The sequence below is a fragment of the Neophocaena asiaeorientalis genome, unplaced genomic scaffold, assembly GCF_003031525.2.
Source record: "Neophocaena asiaeorientalis asiaeorientalis breed wild unplaced genomic scaffold, Neophocaena_asiaeorientalis_V1.1 scaffold52, whole genome shotgun sequence".
Taxonomy (NCBI): domain Eukaryota; kingdom Metazoa; phylum Chordata; class Mammalia; order Artiodactyla; family Phocoenidae; genus Neophocaena; species Neophocaena asiaeorientalis.
The window spans coordinates 2,766,949-2,788,095 of NW_020173927.1; the positions used below are offsets into that span (position 1 = coordinate 2,766,949).

The 21,147-nt window shown below is 46.5% G+C and overlaps 1 protein-coding gene across 1 annotated transcript in view; it reads right to left on the reverse strand.

Annotated features, from left to right (window-relative positions):
* The window catches only part of SRD5A1 (steroid 5 alpha-reductase 1), a 26,325-nt gene extending 5,381 nt beyond the window's left edge, over window positions 1–20,944 (reverse strand). Inside the window, exons 1-4 of the mRNA XM_024752513.1 lie at window positions 20,592–20,944; window positions 7,764–7,930; window positions 4,412–4,513; window positions 2,558–2,708 (exon numbers count right to left, since the gene is read on the reverse strand). Coding sequence (XP_024608281.1) covers window positions 2,558–2,708; window positions 4,412–4,513; window positions 7,764–7,930; window positions 20,592–20,872 — 701 coding nt within the window. The 5' untranslated portion in view covers window positions 20,873–20,944. The remainder of the gene's footprint in view (window positions 1–2,557; window positions 2,709–4,411; window positions 4,514–7,763; window positions 7,931–20,591) is intronic.
* Between the last annotated feature and the right edge of the window lie 203 nt (window positions 20,945–21,147).

Here is a 21,147-nt window from a genome sequence, read left to right on the forward strand (position 1 = left end):
ACATGAACCTAGTTTTGCTTTATTCATTTTCTAGGACGTTGTTAGATACTTTTATTCTAAAGTGATAATAACATATTATTTCAGCCAGGCCTGCTGAGAGTATGAATCTTTCTGGTTCTGAGAAAAGTGTTTCATAGGCATGAGATCTGGGGAAATCATCTAGCAGAGGAGAAAACTGAGGACCTCAGACTCACTGCCTTTGCTTACAGCCCCATGGACTGTAAATCCTGGAAGGGCTGGTGTGTTGGTTTCTCAGGGCTGCTATAACAAACAGCCACAAACCCGGGGCTTGAAACAACAGCATCTATGCCTGGCGGCCAGAAGCCTGGCTTCCGGGTGTGGTAGGGCCACTGCTCCCTCCCAGGCTCCAAGGGAGGGTCTTTCTGAAACGGGAGAGAAAGAGGCTGGGCACAGCCTTTGAAAGAATGACACAGCCCGAGAACATGACATAAACTGATTAGAACCAAATGGATCCAAGATGGCGGACAAGTCGACTTTTTCCACTAGACCTTGAGCCTCAGTATCAGCAAGTTCACGTTAGCACGCTAAATGACCCACCCACAGGCGCCATGACAGTTCCAAGACAGGCCATAACGATGAAAAAGTGGGCGGTGGCCCAATTCCTGGAAATCCGCGCCCCTTCCTGAAACAACTGGAACACTCCTTCCCCTCATTGGCTTATGAAATTACCCGCTCCCAGACCCTGGTGCCTCTCTCGCCTTCTGAGATGGCCCACACTCTGTCTGTGGAGTGTGTTTCTCTCTAAATAAATCCACTTCTTACCCATCACTTTGTCTCTCACTGAATTCTTTCTGCGATGAGACATCAAGAATCTGAGCTTCATTTAAGTCCTGAAACCCGGTGTGTGATCTCAGTTGGAAGACTGTGGGTTTTGGCCGGGCTCGAGTCCCGGCTGGCGTGGGTTTAAGTCCCAGTCTGAGGTGTACGGTTTCACTTCTAGCCTTTCCCAGCTTCCGGCAGCCTCTGGGGTTCCTTGGTTTGTGGCTGCATCACTGCCACACTCTTGGCCCTCAGCTTCCCTCTGTGTCTGTCTGCACGCAGCCGTCGCTTCTTTTGCGTGCATGTCTGTGTCCAAGTGTCTCCTCTTCGTAAGGACACCAGTCCTACTGGACTAGGGCCTGACTCTAGGGTGACCTCATCTGAACTAAGCCCGTCTACACGGACTCTGTTCCTGGGATTAGGACCCAATCCAACCCTAGACGGCGAATCATTCCTGAACATTTGTGTGTCTGAGCCGCTTCTGATGCTGTAACCCCTTTCCTGAGCCCTCGCTGGTATGGGCTTCCTTCCTACCCTTGTCTTCACAGCAGCTCCGGGATACACACGGGTCCTGCCTTTGTGGCCCTGCTCCCCTCACTGGCAGGAGGGAAGCTCACCAACTTACCAGCGCGGGGGGCACTTCAAAGAACAGAGGTGCTGCTCTCAGGATCTCAACAACTCTCACGCTTTGGCTGTAATGTCTTCAACTATTAGCTAAACATATATTTAGCTCTTCCTTACTACCTCCAATAATAATCCTATGTGTCTTTAAATACATGGTGAGCCTGGGAAATAAACCCAGGACTTCTGACTCTAAGAAGTCTGTGCTTCCCACTGCACCGTGATATCATCTATTCTTCTGCTGGCCTTCCAGCTCTGTCCTGTTCCCCAAAGAGATGGCAAAGTCCGTGAAGCAGGACAATGATATACATTTTTGGATGCCTCTGTGTCAGCAGCCCTGGAGGTTAGGATGGAATGTTTCCGAGTGCATGAAGCCAGGGAAGCAGAGCAGCGTCCCCTCGAGCTCAGAGGACACGAGCTGTCCATGTGGGCACTGGGGAACCAGACACGCCAAACTTCCAGCATTGCTGCGGCATCAGGGGACTGTCCCGATGCTCAGATGGTCTGCGAGCCCTCCAGTCTCAGCGAGACGTGACTTCCACCCTGTCTGAGCCTGAGCCTCAGTTTCCCCACCTGTTAGATGGGGAAGATGCCCTCCAAGCTCACTTCAGCTTTAACATACTTTGTTTTCTATGCTGTTGGTCAAATGGATCACAGACCCTTTTGGGGATCTGATAAAGGCCTCACACTCTGGAAAACAATGTGACCTCGGGGTGCGGTATCCCAGGAGTCCATCAGGGACCCTGCACAGTGGGATGCCCTTGTGGGAAGGGGCTCTGCCAGGGCCAGTCACTGATGCTTCCAACTGCAGCCGCCCGAGGGCCTGCTGCCTGGTCAGCATCCCCTGTTATCATTGGCGAGTCCACGTCAGACCCTGAATCCCCCTGCCTGACATTCAACTTGACCACCGAGTCCAGCAGCAGACATTCAAAGAGGCTCAGAGCAGGGTGGAGCAAATGATGTGGCTGACGCGTACCTGACGATTACAGCTGGGCTATTCTTCAGACATTTGCGTGGTTCCATGCTCGTTTAGCTAAAGCCTGGTCTAAACTGGGATTTGGCAAATTGATATGAACATTTCAAAAATCTAACCTGCAAATTGCTCTACCAAGGTCGGAGGACAAATTAGAAATGCTAAAAGCGTTTTCAAACGTACTGGTGATGCTGCTGAGCCCTGGTGAGCAGGACACAGAAGGTGAACACAGCAAAAGCCCAGCCTTGGATGGACCAGCTGGCGAGGGCGTAGCCACACCACTCGACGACCTCTCCGAAGTAGTTGGCCGCAGTGATGTATTCAAACAAGCCCCCTAGAAGAAAACAGAGACCCAGCAGTGCGTTTACTATGAAAGAGTGCCTCATGAAATCCTGACTTAAGAGATACCAGTGGATACTTCCTCAGAGAACATACAAATCAACTCTGGGGAAATACAACCTTTACAGAATTTTCATCAATGAGACGCATCTAACATGACCGGTTTTACTATTTCATATCACAACTTCTGGTAGTAAGTACACGCCTGTATCAATACCTATCTGTTTGTCTGACTATAAAATGCTACGGTTTTAACACACTTCAATATATCACCTCCCTGGTTAATGAATCAAGCTGACAAAACTTAAACAAGGATGGGGAACACAGACTAACAGTTAATGAACCAACTTGATAAAATGGACCTATAGGGACCCCTAGACAAAGAGCTGGAGAAAATACAAATTTTCAAGGACAGACTCATTCATTCACTCCTCACATCTTCACAGATTCATCAAGTCTACATGACAGGCCAGACCTTTCTCGAAGCACGTGGGGTGCTGTGTGGACCAGACCCCTCCCCCAACATCTGGGCCATTACACCCCAGGGAGTGGGGGGCACCCAAGGGGCAGAGCAGGGCGTGGGGGCCTGGGAGTCATCGGGCCGGAGAGCAGAGCTGCACACTCCACGGGTAACCCCAGGGCCACAGTTTAAGTCATTTGAGCTTTACAGGGTTTTTTGGTCATTTGTTCTGCTGTTGTTCCTGTATGGTTTCCAGGAAGATAAGCTGAAGGATTCCAAACTAAGTGCTGCTGTGTGCTTCTCACTTTCACTCTAGCTGTAGTCTTACCTACTGATATTTAAAGAAAATTTTCAGAAGCTCTGTTGTTTTCCAGCTTGTATCTATGTTGTCCTTTTTAGAGTATATTGCTCCTTTGCTCATAATTTCAATCCCTTTTTTATTTTTTAAATATTTAAGTATTCACTGTACAACTTGTGTCCATGAACTCTAAGATCTGAGCTCGCTCACATTCACGAAGCTCTTGTTCATGGTGCCCTTTTCCTCACGGGCTCAACTTTTGACTGCGGCCCTTATTCTGTGGCGTGTGGTCTGCCGGGCTCTCGGAGGCCTGAGTTGAAGGCAGGTTCCTTGGGGATCTGGGCTTGCGTTGGCCACAGGCATGAGCGCACCGCCCCCAGGAATACATGGATCCTAGTTCACAGCTGGACATTTTTCAGACCAGGCAAGTGGCACGAATTTGGGCCACAAAACCAGCATGAGGGTCAGCTAGTGGTCAAAACAAGATGCACTCTGGACTCTAGCACTCGCTTAGATTTTGCCCTCTGATTGATGATTACTTGCTTTCTTGATACCACACTGACGCATTTAAATTTTTCACCCAACCTTTTAAATTGTTTTCGGAGGGAGGGTCAATCGAGCTATCGATTCTATTCTGTGGCTAGAAATGAAGTATCGGACACCCCTTGTAGACCACCAATTCCTACTAATCTCTCTTTCCAAACACAGATATAACTAGAGCTTCCTTTCTGCTTAATAAAGCGTCCAGTTAGTCAGAATTGCTTCTTCTATCATTTTAACAAAACAGTAATCAGTCACTGTTACGAACAATAATGGTGACTCACACTGAAAACCTGCAGCTAAAACATACTGCACTTTAGTTACGAGATCTGGCAAAACTAAAACAGCAAAGCATCACTCAATAAGATTTTAGAATAAATTCCCCATTTTCGGTACATACCCCTTGGTATTTTATATCCAGTCTCCCCTGGTTTCCTGAGGTTCCTTAGGACATGGTCTGAATGGATGTTTATCAGCATACCTAACAACCACAAGACAAAACCTAAAGAAAATGAGATATAAAGAAAATAAAATATTCAAGAGTATTACGGTTAATAAACTACAAAGTTTACAAACCCAAGCCTGAATGAAGGGTATTATTTGTATAACACATTAGCCATGACGGATAGCAAAAATCATTGTATATAATAAATACTGTGCTTTATTTAGGAAGATGACTTAGAAGCACTGCTCTAGGCCTGCTAGATAGGGCTTTGCTTTTCTAATAATACTATTAAATTATCTAATCTATTTAAGATAGCTTGACCGGATGGCCACAATCTATGTTTTTAGGATGACTGGTATGATCAGAAATTTGACTTATGACTAAGGCACAAGGCTCTTTTCTAGGAAGAGGTATTACCATTGTCAGTGGGTCAGCCCACAGCCTTTATTTGTCCTCTCAAACACTGAAGCACGATGCCCCCTCTGGCCCCTCTGTTTCGCAGAAGAGGAGATGGGAAATCCCAGCGCGCGCTTTACCACGACTGGTTGCATTCAGGCCCCTTGAGGGGCGGTGCGGAGGAGCTAACCTCGGGTCCTCTTCTCTTCTTTCTCCATAACCTCATTGGAACAATTTAACGCACATCCACGGCCTCCCCGACCCCTGACTTCCTGCTCATTCATCAGTCGGCGTTCCTGGGTCTGTTCGTCCACCTCATCTCCCCCAACTAAATCTTCAACTGCCAGCCGCCCAGCTGTGCGTAGATATTCCACAGCATCTGAACATTTTCTCTCCAGTTCTCCAAAGCCTTCAGGGGTTTCTCATCACTTAAGGGAGACCTATCAGTATCATACCAATTAATTCCAACAAGAAAAGGCCAAATGCCAAAATAGTGCTTGATAAAAGGAATAACTTGATTTCATAAAAAGAGTTAATTTGATTATCCTGAGATACTTAATGTGAAGGCAGATGGTGCTTAATGGGGGCATTCAATTCAATTTCAAAGGAACGTACACTTGGAGTAACGTTATTAGTTATTCATCAGTTACCCCCGTGGCATTAAATAGTTTTCCACAGTTAGAACAGGGACATACGAACCATGTTCAGGTCTACAGTAAGACTTGCAAGATTTCTTCCTATTGATTTCACTAGGTAGCTTCCTTTCTAAACAGTTTGTACCGAATTGTCTAATATGTTTTGTAAGTCACTTACTGGATCCATCAATTTATGGCTGACTCGCTACCTTGTTTGAATTTCAGTATGTCACTTCTAGGTGATTGGGCCCCCAATGTGATGTTCCAGAAAGCATCACGTTCTCAAAATTCCATGCTTCCTTTATTTGTCTTCTAAGAGACAAGCTCCCTCTATTGCCTAGATTCGTAGGAAAACTAATATTTGTGCTTATCTGAACTAAACATTTAATTCCATGGTTAGGGATCTTAAAATCTTTGTATAAATTCTTTTAGCTTAACCACTCTTACTTCTCTGGGAAACTTTTTGTTAGGATTTTATTACTATTGATACTTGCTTAACCTTTTCATAATAACTATTGTAAGTATAATTAATTATGTGATTTCTAAAATTATTCATGTAATTACAAAATCTATAAACTTTATGAAATGAATATGAAAAAAGTAACCCAGTTTGTTTCTCAGTTGGCATATTTCCTCATTTTCAATTACTTCTGTTCAATCATAGAGAAGTCAAGAAGTCTGTATACAATTTATTGATGTCTTAAATTTTAGACCAGTTTCAAAGGCACCTGCAGGTAACATGGTCTATCTATAGAGCTCCTTTAAATGACACTGAAATTCACAGACCAAAGAATTCTTTTGTTTTGTTGTTCATCAAAAGTTCAAACAATTCATCATAAAAACGATTCCCATGAGAATCTCAAATAAACATTTAAAACCTTTATCTTTTAGTTTAAAAAACAATCCCCTTTCTCTGTCCATCATTGCCTTTTGTGGGCCAGTGTGATGATCTGGTTTAAACCACCACTCTGCTATTACTCGATTTAGATCTGGGGCCAGCTGCTTAACCATATGACCTTTCTTTCTCCTGTGAAAAGGACCTAACTTTTGCCCTTTTCTGAACCTCGGACGGCAGAAGCATGGGTACAGCTCCTGGCAGATGGCCAAGCCTGTTCTGTCTCCTTCTGAGAGTTGGGGCAAAAGATAACCAGACAGTCAGGGAGCAGATAAATCAAGATGATATTTGGGGGCAGGGTGCAAACAAAACAATTTAGTCTGGTGTTTCATGGAGGCACAGACTTGTGGAGCTAGAAAAGGCTCTTGAAAATTTTCCCATTCGTCCCCCCTCTGATAGATGAGGAAGCAGATCCCTTGTTGTCACAGTTCTCAGGTTCGATGAGGACTCTGCCCTGGGAGCAAAATTTTAATTCACAGAAAAAAACATGAACGAGAAATGTGAAACTGCTTCGTCAACAACAAAGTACTACTCAAATGTTCGTTTTCTCTATTATGACAAATTCATACACATGGAGAAAAAGCCAGATGAAACGTAAGATCACTTTATGTACTTTAGGGTGAAGGGCTCTGGGGCAGTTTGAGAATTTGATGGACCAACTGCCGATTCTTAGCATGGTACCTTGGGGGTAAGCTACACCTGAATGTGCTAGAATGTCTAAACGTTAGGAGGGTAAACATATAGAAGAAACTTCCTTACAAACAAGAGCTCCCAAATTACGTAGTTTTAACATCCTTGCAAATATTTTTGATGGCTAATGTTCTATCATCATTTTTGTTCAGAACTTGTAAGGTTATAATTAGAACTTGAAAATGTACATTACATTCATTGATAAAAATTTTAAAAAAAATTCAAAAACCTCACAAACCTCAAAGTCTAAAGTCAGTATAACCATAAAAGTCTAATTACCTTGTGGGAAGATGACCCAGTCTGACTTTCTCTCGCTTTCCAGAAGAAACCATAGGAGGTTTAACCACTTAGATTACACAGTCAACTAGTGCCCAAATGAACTCACTCTCCATCCACTGCTCACTGTGCTGCAGCCGGTTGCTATTTTTAGGCTCACTTTAAGAACAGGTATTTATGCTTTCAGTGCTTGAGTGGGCAAGGGTGACGGGCACCTGCGTCATCTCCTGCTACTGATACGGCGCTGGGACAGCGTGACCCTCCCTCCCGCCAGTGCTTGGCCCCCTGCTAGGGCATGGACCTACGCAGACTCTCTGTTCTCTCAAGAAGTGTGCGCTTTCTAACTGGACACTACTGGAAGGTGAGCACCGAAGTTATGAGTAGGAGGATGGAGTGCATCACTAAGGACACTCACCTGTTAGAAATCGGGGGTCAGTGAGCCAGTTGTCAGCATATACCGCATACTGGCTCAAGTATCTGCTCTGCAAGTAGCCATTATAGGTGCAGAACATGAATGCCAGGATAAAGGTGTACAATGGCATGGGCTTTCCTCCTCGGATCAGAAATGGGAAAATCAAGGCCCTTCGGAAAAAAGAAACATATATATATATATATTTTTTTTTTTTTTTAAGAAAAGCAACAACGATAAAGAATCTAATTTCTGCAATTCTACTTTAAGTGTCTTGGGTTTTTAATCCTGCTTTCTGTACAAAAGTCATTCTTAGTAATACTTGCCCAGAGTACCACATCTGTTAAAAGCAGCATTTCTAGTTAAAGAATTAACCGTGTTTCAATAATGGACACCACTGTGCACAAAGTCAGGATTCCAACTGTACAGAATGCGAAACAGACACAGAATCAGAGAGACTGAAGGCTTCAAGAGACTCTCAAAATCCCCGCCATCCTAAAACCAGTAACTCGTCCTAGTCTGAGCACTACGAGCTGGGGACCACCATCACGTTGTCCGTCACCATCACAATGGCTCTCATTCCCTGAGTGTCCATCACAGCAAGGCCTCCCAGCTACCAGCACAGGAGATAGCGTTACGCACATTTGACAGAGGACAAGATTAAGACTCGGAGTGGTTAAGTAATCTGCTCAAGGCCACAGGGCTAGACAGTGGCTGAGTTTCAGTGTAAACCTGGGCAATTTGACATCATGTTCTTTGGTTATATCACGCTGGTGTAGGGGCACATTACTAAAAATTTAAAGAGGGAAAATACAAGGACAAGAAACGTGAAATGTATGAAGAAAACAGGATGCAAAATTTTATTCTGTGTTTGAATTTTCTCTTTAAAATCAGTGTGTAATACATTTAAAGAAGGGGCATCACTACGTAACCTACAGCCCTTAAGAGGATAATAAGAAACTATTTTCAACAGCTTTATGTCAATACATTTGACGTGGATGAAACAGACAAAATTCTTAAAAGACAAAGGTGACCAAAACTGACCCAAGAAGAAAGTGACAACTTGAACCCCTCTGTCAGTGAAAGGAATTGTTGTACACCAGTTCTGTATCCAGATTGTGGCCATGACTACACAACTTACTCCAATCACCAAAATTGATCAAACTAAGACTTAAAATGAGTGTATTTTATTTATGTACATTATAGCTTAAAACAAGGAAAAATGTAAACACTTATTGTTTCCAGTTTGGCCATCTACTCTAGAGTAAAAATGTAATTGACTGTCTAGTAATAGTAATAGCACGAGAATAGCTCTATAATGTTGGCTATGCATCCTCAAGGGATTCTCTCCCCGACAGTCTCACTCAGCATCTTGGGAGAACTTTCACAGGGATCACAAGCAGCCTTCAAGGTTCTCATCTTGTTCACGACACGTCCCCCAAAGAAGACCTTATTCAAATTTAGGGCAAAGCATCCATTTGGTTATGACATCATCAGTGGAGATTTACCTGGAAACTATAGTGTTGACAAGCCCCTCAAAAAGAACAGGGAATCTCAACCATTTCTCTCTGCCTCGGGAAAACATGGTTCCTATCTGGCAGACAGTTGGTACAGTGGGCTGGCACCGGGGATGCAGGTTAACTGCAAACACTCACACTGCAAGATCAGGACTTGGTCTTGGTTGGGGGTAAGTGTGCGTGTCTTGGACCGGCATAGGCTCCCTTAAAAACAGGCAGGGATTCTGACATGTTGTGAGTGGGCACTGTTGTCAAGGTGCCTTTCTGCCTCTCCCTGTTTCTCAGCCAGGGTAGGGGCCCTTGTGTGAGACCCAGAGAAAACGGTAGATGGCAGAATACAAAATGGTTCTCACCCTGTCCCTGAGTGCCCAGACTTCAGAAGTACCAGGAGCGAGCAGCCTCATTTCCACAGTCAGTGTAAGGGATTCTCTAGCCGTGGGAAAGTAGAAAGGGGACAGTGTGGTGAGAAAGTTAGGAAAAATCTCCTCGGGGAGTCATGGTCTCAAGGAAATTTCCAGGAGGCAAATTGCAGGACTGAACTGAGAAAGTGTTAGAATTCCAAGTTTGGAGAAACACGGAAAAAAAAGAAGAGAGAGCAGGATATAAGACTTGTGGTAGACGCAGGGGTTGGACTTGGTTTAGAAAGATGCCTGTTAAAATGTAGAATGCTCTGTTCCTGAAAGACTGGGACTGTTGACCTGAACGGAACATGCCGAGTTCAACACAGGCTAATAGAAACGCAGGGTCAGAGAGTGGAGGGAAAAACAGTAAGCTTGGAATAGGAAAAACAGGTACTAAAAAATGGTGGGAGGCAACCTTCTAGGCTAGATGTCACAAATTTCTAGATTATAGATGTATAAAGTGTTGTAGAAGCAACTCTGAGGAAACATTCTGCAAAGGTGGTAGACGTTTCTGTACAGCAAACTTTTGATGGATTTCTCCCAATCCGGTTTCAAGTTCAGGGCTGAATTCTGAACTGGCAAACATTGGCTGGCACACTGTAAAGGTGAAACCCAAACCTCTCTTTTGTTTTGCCTTCACAAATGTTCCTCATCTGTCACTAATGTTCTATGCCTGTGATATCAAAACGTGAGTCTGGATCAGGTGTCAGCAAACACAGCCCCTGGGACAAATCCTGTCCACCACCACTGTTTTTTACAGTCTGTGAGCTAAGAATGCTTTTTACATTTTTAAATATTGGGGATAAGGGAATCAAAAGAATATTTCACGACGCGTAAAAATTATATGAAATTCAAATCTCAGTGTCCATAAATGAAGCAGTACTGGAACGTGAGCATGGTCCTCTGTTTACACGTTGTCTGCGCAGAGTTCAGTAGCTGTGACAGAACCTGTATGTGACCATCTTATCACTTTGCACTGCTGCTTGGTGTGCTCGCTGCCCATCACCGTGATGCAGTGACCTGAGTACCAAGCACAGCACTGGGCTGTGTATGACCAGTGCTTACCCATCCTGTCAAAACAAGAAAAGTTGATGGCCTCTTCGTGCTTTGAAGGTACAGTGGAGTGTGGGCTATTTTGTTACTTCATCAGATGGCAAAGCATACTTTGGGATGCAATGCCACTATAGCTGTGCCAGGAGAATATAACAGAGGTCCCCACTACCAGGCTGAGCCGTCATCACAATGTCCCCAACTCCCAGGAAAGCAACGATCAAAAAAAATCAGAGAATTTAAAACAGCACCCCATGACAGAATTTCTTTACAAAAGAAATGAAAATGAGGCTACAGACCCCCAGGAAGCTACCAAGCAGTTCATTTTGCTAGCCAAACAAGGAAAACCATATGCCAATGGTGAGGCAATTAATTGCAGCAGCCAAAGAAACATGTCCAGGGAATATAAACTTGTTGTACATTATTATTAGCCTTTTGGGGAGAACAGCACTTGAGGAGTTAGGACACCAGGAGTGACGTCTATAGTTAAAAAGCGAGGCAGGGGGCTTCCCTGGTGGCGCAGTGGTTGAGAGTCCGCCTGCCGATGCAGGGGACACGGGTTCGTGCCCCGGTCCGGGAAGATCCCACATGCCGCGGAGCGGGTGGACCCGTGAGCCATGGCCGCTGAGCCTGCGCGTCTGGATCCTGTGCTCCGCATCGGGAGAGGCTGCGGCAGTGAGAGGCCCGCGTACCGGGAAAAAAAAAAAAAAAAAAAAAAGCGAGGCAGAAGATGCAGCATGTGAGCATCCTCGGCTCTTGGTGTGTCCACGGAACTGGATGCTATTGCTCATCTGTTTATTCTAGGGTTCAGTGCCGAGGCTGCAGCGACTGCAGGCTCAGGCTCTCTAAACAGTCTGCGTGGAACAGCTAAAGGTGAGGATACTTCCAAAGAGGTTGAGGAAACACTAGTTCAGTACAGCCTAAAGTGGAATCAGCTAGGATGTTATTACTCATGGTGGTAAAAATGTGTGGGACAGACACACAGATAAATTACAAATTTACAAAGCTTGTGAAAATGTAAGGCGTTTAAAGCTATCTCCTATACCATCAGGTCCTCGGCAAAACAAACAAAATCTATTGTGTGTGACTGAATCAATAGTGTCAACAGTGCATGTGACATTCCCTCCATGGACCTGACCACTATTCTGAGCTCAAGACAAATTTTCTCATTGAGAAAAATTGCTCTCAACCACTACTATTGAGGGTTTTTTTTAAATTAATTAATTTATTTTTGGCTGCGTTGGGTCTTTGTGGCTGCGCGTGGGCTTCTCCTTGTGGTGGCTTCCCTTATTGTGGAGCACGGGCTCTAGGCGTGTGGGCTTCAGTAGTTGTGGCTCGCGGGCTCTACAGTGCAGGTTCAGTAGTTGTGGCGCAGGGGCTTAGCTGCTCCGTGGCACATAGGATCCTCCCGGACCAGGGCTTGAACCCGCGTCCCCTGCATTGGCAGGCAGATTCTTAACCACTGTGCCACCGGGGAAGCCCACTATTATTGAGTTTTAAAGGGTTTGGAAATTAGCTTTTGCTGCAGGTTCAATTCACCTTCTTAGTGAATCCACCTAAAACTGTAGGACAAAAATCACTCAGGTGCATAATTTACACTGTGTTAGTTAGTTTAATGACAACTGACACTGTTTGAATCACAAGTCATGTCAGACTGCTCTATATATTAATACTTTCCGTGCTGTTAAAATTAAAAGCAGCAGCAAGATCTACTTTCTCACATCAATGTGCAGTGGACAATTTCTAAGCCCAGACTAGTTCTAGCAGTGCTTCTCGAACTTTGGTTTCCATACTTCAAAATCCACTTAGCTGTGTAATTGAGCAGCTGCCACCTGATATTCAATCGCAAGATATTAATCTACAATGTCATGACCCACTAAAAGGCAGATATCAAGAGAGAAGAATGCAATAGAATTTCATGGGACTTCCTTGGTGACTCAGTGGTTAAGAATCCGCCTGCCAATGCAGGGGACACGGGTTCGAGCCCTGGTCCGGGAAGATCCCACATGCCGTGGAGCAACTAAGCCCGTGCGCCACAACTACTGAGCCTGCGTGCCACAACTACTGAAGCCCACATGCCTAGAGCCTGTGCTCCACAACAAGAGAAGCCACCGCAATGAGAAGACCGTGCACCGCAACGAAGAGTAGCCCCCACTCGCCGCAACTAGAGAAAGCCCGCGTGCAGCAAAGAAGACCCAACGCAGCCATAAATAAATAAATACATTTATAGAATAAAGTTTAAAAAAATTTCACAAAAGGCTTTCAAGCCAGGGTTGTGTTAAATAAAAATCATAAACTTGTGGACTGATACGAATATTTGGCAGAACATACATGCGCGAAAGGACATTTTCAAAGATAAAATGTCATCGCGGTAAGAGGTAGACACAAGAGATTTTCATAAGAAGGTGCCCTAACCCTGATGTCCAATTAAGTTACATGTTATTCCCCAACAAAAAAAAGAACCCCATTCTTCTCATTACACCTGTATTACCAAAATTGCACTAAGGTATCAAATTTTGTCAATACAACTTTTGTGAAATCTTTTCTCTTTTGTTATAAATTCCTACGCCATGTACCTTATTTTGTCCTTTGGCCCAGAAAGCTTAACATATGCACTATCTGGCCCTTTCCCAAAAAGTTCACAGCTCTTGGTCTAGATTAAAACAGGAGATCTAACCTAGAACCATCACTTTGATTTTCTTAGAAAACACTCCTGCCTGTGGCCCCAGCATTTGGACTTCGGGCAGCCGCTGGGTCCCGGGGCTCACTGTGGCTTGGTGGCTGGCAGGGACTGCACACCTGTGTCCTGTTACCTGACCAGGCAGGAGAGGTGCACTGACTTCTGCTCCTATGCATGCTCTGGGGGGAACTTGGCGAAGACAGTCATAAAGAACCTGGGGAGAGGATTTACCTCTCTTTGGTCTCATGTGAATGTCAGTAAAGGGGCGAGGACTGGAAACAGGGCCTTATAAAGGTTGACACAGGCCTCTTCCGTTGCTCTCTGCTCTCTGCCCTTGGAGGGGACAGCAGTGACCCTGATGTCCACAGGCCTGGCCATAAAAACTATCGAAGTCAGAACAAGCTATGCGGAGCAATGCCACCTATGCCTGCAGACCTCTAGGACTGCCTCTGAGGACATGCCGGCCAGGGTCTTCAGGGGCCAGATGTCCAAGTGCAACATGCCTTCCAGAGGGGAGTGCTCTGACCCCTCTTGGCATCTTTTCGATTATTTTTCTGTTTTTGGGTTATTCCCTTTAGCTTTACATCTTTTCCTCGGAAATCCAGGCAGCTGTTGTCAGCAGTGTTTTCCTTTGACTTGGGCCATTTAGGAACCCGAATGGGACCAAGGAGTGGTGGCTTCTGGGCTTGGCTTTCATCTGAGCCTTCATCCAGACTTTGGAGGGGTAAGAGCAGCTCAGGGATTGCCGTGGACCCAGCCGCCTATCAGGGCGAAGGATCCAGGCTCAGACAGTAAGGAAGGCAGGCACACCTGCTGGATGGACACAGCACCAGTCATGCGCCAGGGTCTGGGACCCAGGCCACCTTGGTTACAACAGACACTCGTCTTCAAAAGCTCTTCTCAGACAATGCCTCACCCTCACACACCTATGGGAAATGAATACCACCCCTCTTTAAAATAACGGCATTAAGTCAGAGGTTGAAAATTCCTTAAAATAGAAATAATCTTTTGAGAAACTATGAAGCACTTGGACTTAAAAGTATTTTATTTAGGGCTTCCCTGGTGGCGCAGTGGTTGAGAGTCCGGCTGCCGATGCAGGGGATACGGGTTCGTGCCCCGGTCTGGGAAGATCCCACATGCCACGAAGCGGCTGGGCCCCTGAGCCATGGCCCCTGAGCCATGGCCGCTGAGCCTGCGCGTCCGGAGCCTGTGCTCCGCAACGGGAGAGGCCACAACAGTGAGAGGCCCGCGTATCGCAAATAAATAAATAAATAAATAAAGCCACAAACTCCACTTATTAAAAAAAAAAGAAGTATTTTATTTAGGTACTGGGTTATAAAGCCATTTCCGCTTCTGGATACGCAGTAGCCAGGTACCAAGGAGCTAGGAAGGAATTCTGTTTCCTACATCATCAGAAGCAGATATGGGATTGAATTTGACACTTTGTTCTTCATTGTGTTAGTTTCCTTATTTTATTTTCTTTCTGTTCCATGTAAAGAAAGAATATGTACTTTCCATCAAATTTTTTTTTTGTTTTTTTTTTTTTTTTTTTGCGGTACGCGGGGCCTCTCACTGCCGTGGTCTCTCCTGTTGCTGAGCACAGGCTCCGGACGCGCAGGCTTAGCGGCCATGGCTCACGGGCCCAGCCGCTCCGCGGCACGTGGGATCTTCCCGGACCGGGGCACAAACCTGCGTCCCCTGCATCGGCAGGCGGACTCTCAACCACTGCGCCACCTGGGAAGCCCAATCATCAAATTGTTTTTAATTACCCAGGGAAACTTACAAAAGTTTGTGTTTGTAGGACAATCAGGAATGCAGGGAATGTTTGACCACTGGATGAACCAAAAGCCCAGAGATGCCGGAAACTCCGCGGGGCTTTGATGCTCAGGGCAGTCTGCCACCTGTTTACTTTTTGGGTGAGTTTCCATGCTTAGAAAGCATAAAGGTGCTTCTCATAGTTCCTGATAAAAATGTTCCCAATAATTCCTAATCCTATACAACATGCTTTTTTTTTTTTTTTAAATACTTTCAGAACTGTTACTATTTACCCTATTTAATAGATCAGGACCCAGAGGCTCAGAGGAATACGGTGCCCTGGGTGATGGAGAGAGACAGTAGGCTAGGAAGAGGCAGGCTCCGAGGCAATGACCCAGGTGTGCCATCCAACACATCGCAAGGTGGTGGCGAGAAACAGGACCAAGCAGGGCTGGCTCTGTCTATTTACTCTGTGGCACATTGGTCTTTAGAAGTCATCTTTAGTAAGTATTTCTACTAGGCCAGTATAATACTTATGTTAAGTGACAAAAGTGGGATATAAGGTTTTATGCGTGTTTATACGTGTTATCTTTACTGCTTAGAAAAAAAAGTGATCAAAAACTTATTAAAGACAGTGAAGGAGATGGGAAAGAGATATGCCAAAATATCGTCAGTGTTATCTCTGGGTGATGGAACTATATAGGTGGTTTTTATTTTCTTCCTTCAGTTCCTCCACATTTTCTAAGTTTTCTACAGGAGCATGTACCTCAGTTGTAGGTTCTTTTGCATGCAATACGCACACATGTATTTTAAGTCCTGGAACCTAATACATTCAGAACAGACCTGATGAGTCAGAGGGAGAAATCTGATTTCTTGGGCTGAAGACTTGCAATTGCTTATTGGAAAAGGCTCAGAGAGAATCAGGCAAAATTAATAAAGCAAACCAAAAATTTTTCCTTTTTTCCTGAATTTTAAGGAAACAAGAAAGTATCCTATTAGCACCCATGAAGGAAAATGGATTACAGAAAAGAACAAAGTCCCCAGAGCTAGCCCGCATTTCTACTCTCACTGCAAAGTAGCGCCCAGAGACCCAAGCTTCTCATCCTCCCAAGCAGCTCTCACATGGTTTCTTGAACCACTCAAGCCAGTAGGGTTAATGCCTACACAAAACCCAAGTTAACTGGCAAATAACCACTGCACCCACCTGCTGGAAAGACTCAAGTGAAAGCATTCCTTTCGAAGGTCAACATGCCGGCAACCATGTGGAATGACAATTCTCTAATGGTTGCAAGTTAAGATTTCAATGTTTGGGCTCCCAGACACAAGCTCCATGACTGCTTAATTTGCACAGTGAAGTATAAGAATTCCCTCTGAAAATGTTTTCCCAATAAACTGCAATAACAACACTGCAGTTTTCTTGCAACAAGAAATAACGCAATCACTCAGCAAATGATTTGACTCTGGAAATGGAAGCAGTTGGCCATCATCTCCTAGGACAGCCTATAATGTCGCCCACCCAAGTTTGGGAACACTAAGTAACCAACTTGGTGATCTGGCAGTAATTTAGGTAATGGTAGATTTAGCCATTTTAAAATGTTTAAAACTGAGAGTGGTTGTTGATTTTAATATTTGACTGTATTACTTTTTTCTCAACAATTTGACATCATTGAAATCTACAGCACTTCCTACATTTGGATCAGTTCCCTTTGCTTTTCTTTCCTTCTGTAAAAGACTTTCCCTGTAGTGATTAAACTGCAGTAAAGCTACATACTTAAATAAGCACTTTGCTCTTTCAAGGCAAGGTCACAGACACAATTAATACTTTACTTTCTGTCATTCTATACTTTGACATAAAAGTTTTCCTCTTTTCAAATTATTTGAATCCACAAGGCAAGGGCCAAGGATTTGGTGTGCCCTTCACCCTCTCCAGTCCTCTGCTGTGTTTTAATGTCATACATGCTTTATGACACAGTTAAAAGAGAGGCTAGGCCAGGCTCTCCCCAGACCATTAACAGGCCCCAGCTGGAGGAACGATGAACCTGAAGTAGGTGAGGGGCTTTGAGGCATTGCAATCAAGGATGACAACAGAATCAAGATCCCACAAGGTCACAGATCTGGTTGAGCACAGACCTTGGGGTGGGTGTTTGAAAGTCTGCACACTTGGGATGCGGGTGTTTGGCACCCTTCCTCTGTGGCCTCAGGGTGACTGGGGCCCCAGCGGTAAATAAACAGCTCAGCGCTCAAGTGGGATTTTGGTTTGTAACTACTGTTAAACAGAGGAGCTGATAAGAAATAATCAGTGACTCACTCACTCACTGCTGAATGGAAAGGGAAAATCTGTGCCACAGGTACCCTGGGTTCGGGTCATATCGAATCCCTGCTTGGCTGGACAGAAAGCAGCAGAACACGAGGTGAGACGGGGTTGAGGGAGCCACACCTGGGCTTCTGACAAATGCAGAGCAGCTCTGAGTTGACTTGAGAACAGGCAACTGCCCATTTCCGGCATACACTTGCCTTAGGTGAGCAGGCGAGAGGTCGGACACGCTCCACACACACGAAACCAAGGGTGGTGTGAGAAGATGCGGTGGTGCCCTTGGGAACTCAGAAGCCCGTGACCAACAGGAGGTGACCTCAGTGCAGACAGGATGCAAAGGCCACCGGCCGCTGGTGGGACAACCATGTGGTTTGCCGTAGATTAAAAAAACCTTCCTATGGGGACTTCCCTGGTGGTCCAGCGGTTAAGACTCTGTGCTTCCACTGCAGGGGGCATGGGTTCGATCCCTGGTCAGGGAACTAAGAACCCACATGTCACACAGTGCGGCCAAAAAGTTAAAAAAAAAAAAAAAGTTACTACAAACATCCTTCACCATCCTTGGGGGAGCTGGTCAGGGCCCTGGTGTGTTCTGTCCCACAGTTGTCCCCTCTTGCCCTCCTAGGCAGGCCTTCCCTCCCATCCTTGGCTCTTGTGCCCCAAAGATCCTGTTGATTCTCCAGAGTCTGTCCTGTATTCATTGACTCAAGAGAACATCTCAACTCTGTACGCCCAGCGATGAGTAGAATGCCAAATACATCAAACAATCCGTAGTCAGTGTGTGCCGAACGAAGAGCTAAAAACACACAGGCAAACACCCCTTCTCACAGACCATGGGAAGCCTCCTTCTGGCTTCAGTCCTCAAGAGGCTCAAGCTCCCCTAGGCGGGGCCCCGCCTCCCTCCCGTGTCAGCCCAAGTCTTAGCACAGGGCCTCAGCACACGTCTGCCAAGTTCTGGAAGTTGCTGCCCATTCGGTCTCGTGTCTCCCAAGCATGTCCCATGGTTTGTGTTTCTCCCGCCACTAGCCTGACTCAGGCTTGGATTCACCTGTCTGCCTTCTTACTTTCTTGTCTGGCCTACAGAGCCCTGACAAATGAGGGGCTGAAGAAACAGCTTCTGGGTCAAGGAGTTCAGTAGTTTGGAACAAGCGCTCAATGTGGTTTGCACTTCCGTTCTCGTCCAAGAGCTCACCGACTTAGGTCAAATGACCGTTTAATAAATTAGTTGCTTGGGTAGAATGGAAGATGTTTATCTTTTCTATTTGGAAAAACTTAAATGCCCCCAAACCACATGGGCTATGTGTATAGTAACATGAACGACTTGGGGCGAAAAAAAATAGCCCAGCAGTTTAAAAAACTACACGTGACCCGTCAAATCCTGTGGAGCAGAGTTTTTGAAACCACTGGTCTAGAAACCGAGGAGGGGAGCAGGGTGTTAGTCCCGGCAGTCGCTCATCCAACAAGCTTGGATAAAACACCTGAACTCTGGGGCTCTGTGGCCTCATCTGTATGAAAGGATCTATTCCAGTTCTACCTGTAGAAGCGACTTCGGCCCTCTGGAAGGCCGCATCCAGTCTCCCACTAGAGTGAGCCCCGATGCAATTACACATGACACCTTACATCAAAAAGCTTCAACTCCAGGCATTCAGACAAAGCTCTGTAAAGTGCTCCCTTCACATCTTTCCAATGCCTTCAGTGTCTTCAGACTTTTTTCTTGGCACCTGAAGCTGGCTGCAGCGTGCACAAACGGCACGCAGAGTGTGTATGCGGGTACGCCCATTTGCGTGGTGATATAAAGTGGTGCTATTTGTCACCATTGAGCATTCAGATTTCCCAGAACCTCACAAGCATTTTATGGAGTTGCCTTTAGTATTTAATACACATGCCAATCCCACTGGCGGGTAGCTGGTACCATGGCTACGCCAATTTCATTGATGGGGCAATCTGCTGCGGAGCAGCTTTATAACTTACCTCACCAGTCACCAGTGATGCGGTTGAGATAACACCTAGCAGTCTGACTCCAGAGCTTGCTTTTAGTTGTGACAAAAACAGACACAGGTTCTGGCATATTTATGGAGAAATGTATGTAGTCATGAGAATTCTATTGATATGCAAATTGCAGTAATGCTCAGTCACATTACAGAACCTCCATGAGCCTGGTAACAACTTTGCTTACTGGAGTTCTCTAGGAGTGTCAGAAACAGGGCACCCAGAAAGCCTTGTGGAACACTGACTCTGCCCACTTCCTGTGCCTGCTTAAAAGCAGATGGGGACACAGCTGTGCCAGGAACTCAAGAGAGGCTTAGAGACACCCACACTTCTTTCCCGTCCCACTTTATGAAGTGGGCGTAGTGGGGTGGAACCCACGATCACAGAGGTCAAGTAACCTGCCCACGTTCACAGAGCAGGTGAGCCCAGGTCTCTCACATGCAGGGAACACCCTTTTTAACTTGGCAGCCTTTTGAAGTCTGAATACACATTTTCAAATTCTGATTTTAAACTTTTCTCCAGCCATTTGGTTTAGCAGTGTAAAAGCCAAAACCTAAGAGCTGGAGAAAGTCCCAACTTATTACGAGACCTGAACAGTTCAGACACAGCCATTGAGCATTCTTCACAAAAACGAAACACTTGGAAGTCAGTGTAAAGACCTCATGTGTGTTTAAGGTTATTTCTTGGAAGGCCACTTCCACAGTCGCGGGGGCCCTTGCATAATGTGGAGGTGAAAGTCTCTGAACGTGATCCATTCAAGCCCATACAGTCCGTGCATCGTAAAGGGCAAGTCACAAGGAGTTTGAGGAAACCAGGCTCCCAAGTTGCAGGTGACCATTTGGCTGGAGGAAAAGAGCTCCTCCACCCACAGCAAAGAGCCCAAAGTGGAACTAGAAAAGTAGAAAGAGGATGCTGGGAGAAGAAGTAGAGGCGCAAGGAGAGGGCGCCAGGCCCTGCTGCACAGGTGGAGGGAGCCAGCCTGGGGTGGCAGGGAGGGGACAGGGCACCAGAGGTGGCAGGGAGAGGGCAGGGCACCAGAGGTGGCAGGGAGAAGGGAGCGCACCAGGGGTGGCAGGGAGAGGGCAGCGCACCAGGGGTGGCAGGGAGAGGCGCGGGGCCGCCCGCCCTCACCTTTGCGCGTAGTGGACGAGGAACATGGTCAGGAGGATGCAGTTGGGCCAGCGGTTGAGGCGCTCGGCGGGCGCGCAGGCGCACGCGAGGAGAGGCACCACCAGCGAGGGCAGCTCCTGCACCACCCAAGCGGCCCGCGCCGGCAGCCGAAATGCGGAGCGCGGCGACGCGTAGCGCCCGTAGGGCGAGCCCACCAGCTTCAGCAGCACGTAGCACAGGAAGCCCAGGGCGCACTCCAGGTAGGCGAGCGCGTCCAGCAGGAACCGCTCGGCCAGCTCCATTGTGGGGGACAGCAGGCGTGCTCCATGGCCCGGCAGCCGCGACGCGCCACATATAGGGCGGCGGCGGGGGCGGCGGGAGGCGCGGTTACCTGAGGTCGGGGCCCGCTGTCAAAATCCGGGGCCGCGATCCACGCCGCCCTGGCGGCCAGGAAGCAGTGGGTACGCTGACCCCGCCTGTTTCACCAGTCCAAGGGGCGCGCCGCGGACTGGGCGGGAGGCGGGTCTGCCACCTGCCCCGCCCACAAGCTAGAGCCGCGCCCACTCCGGGCCCGCTC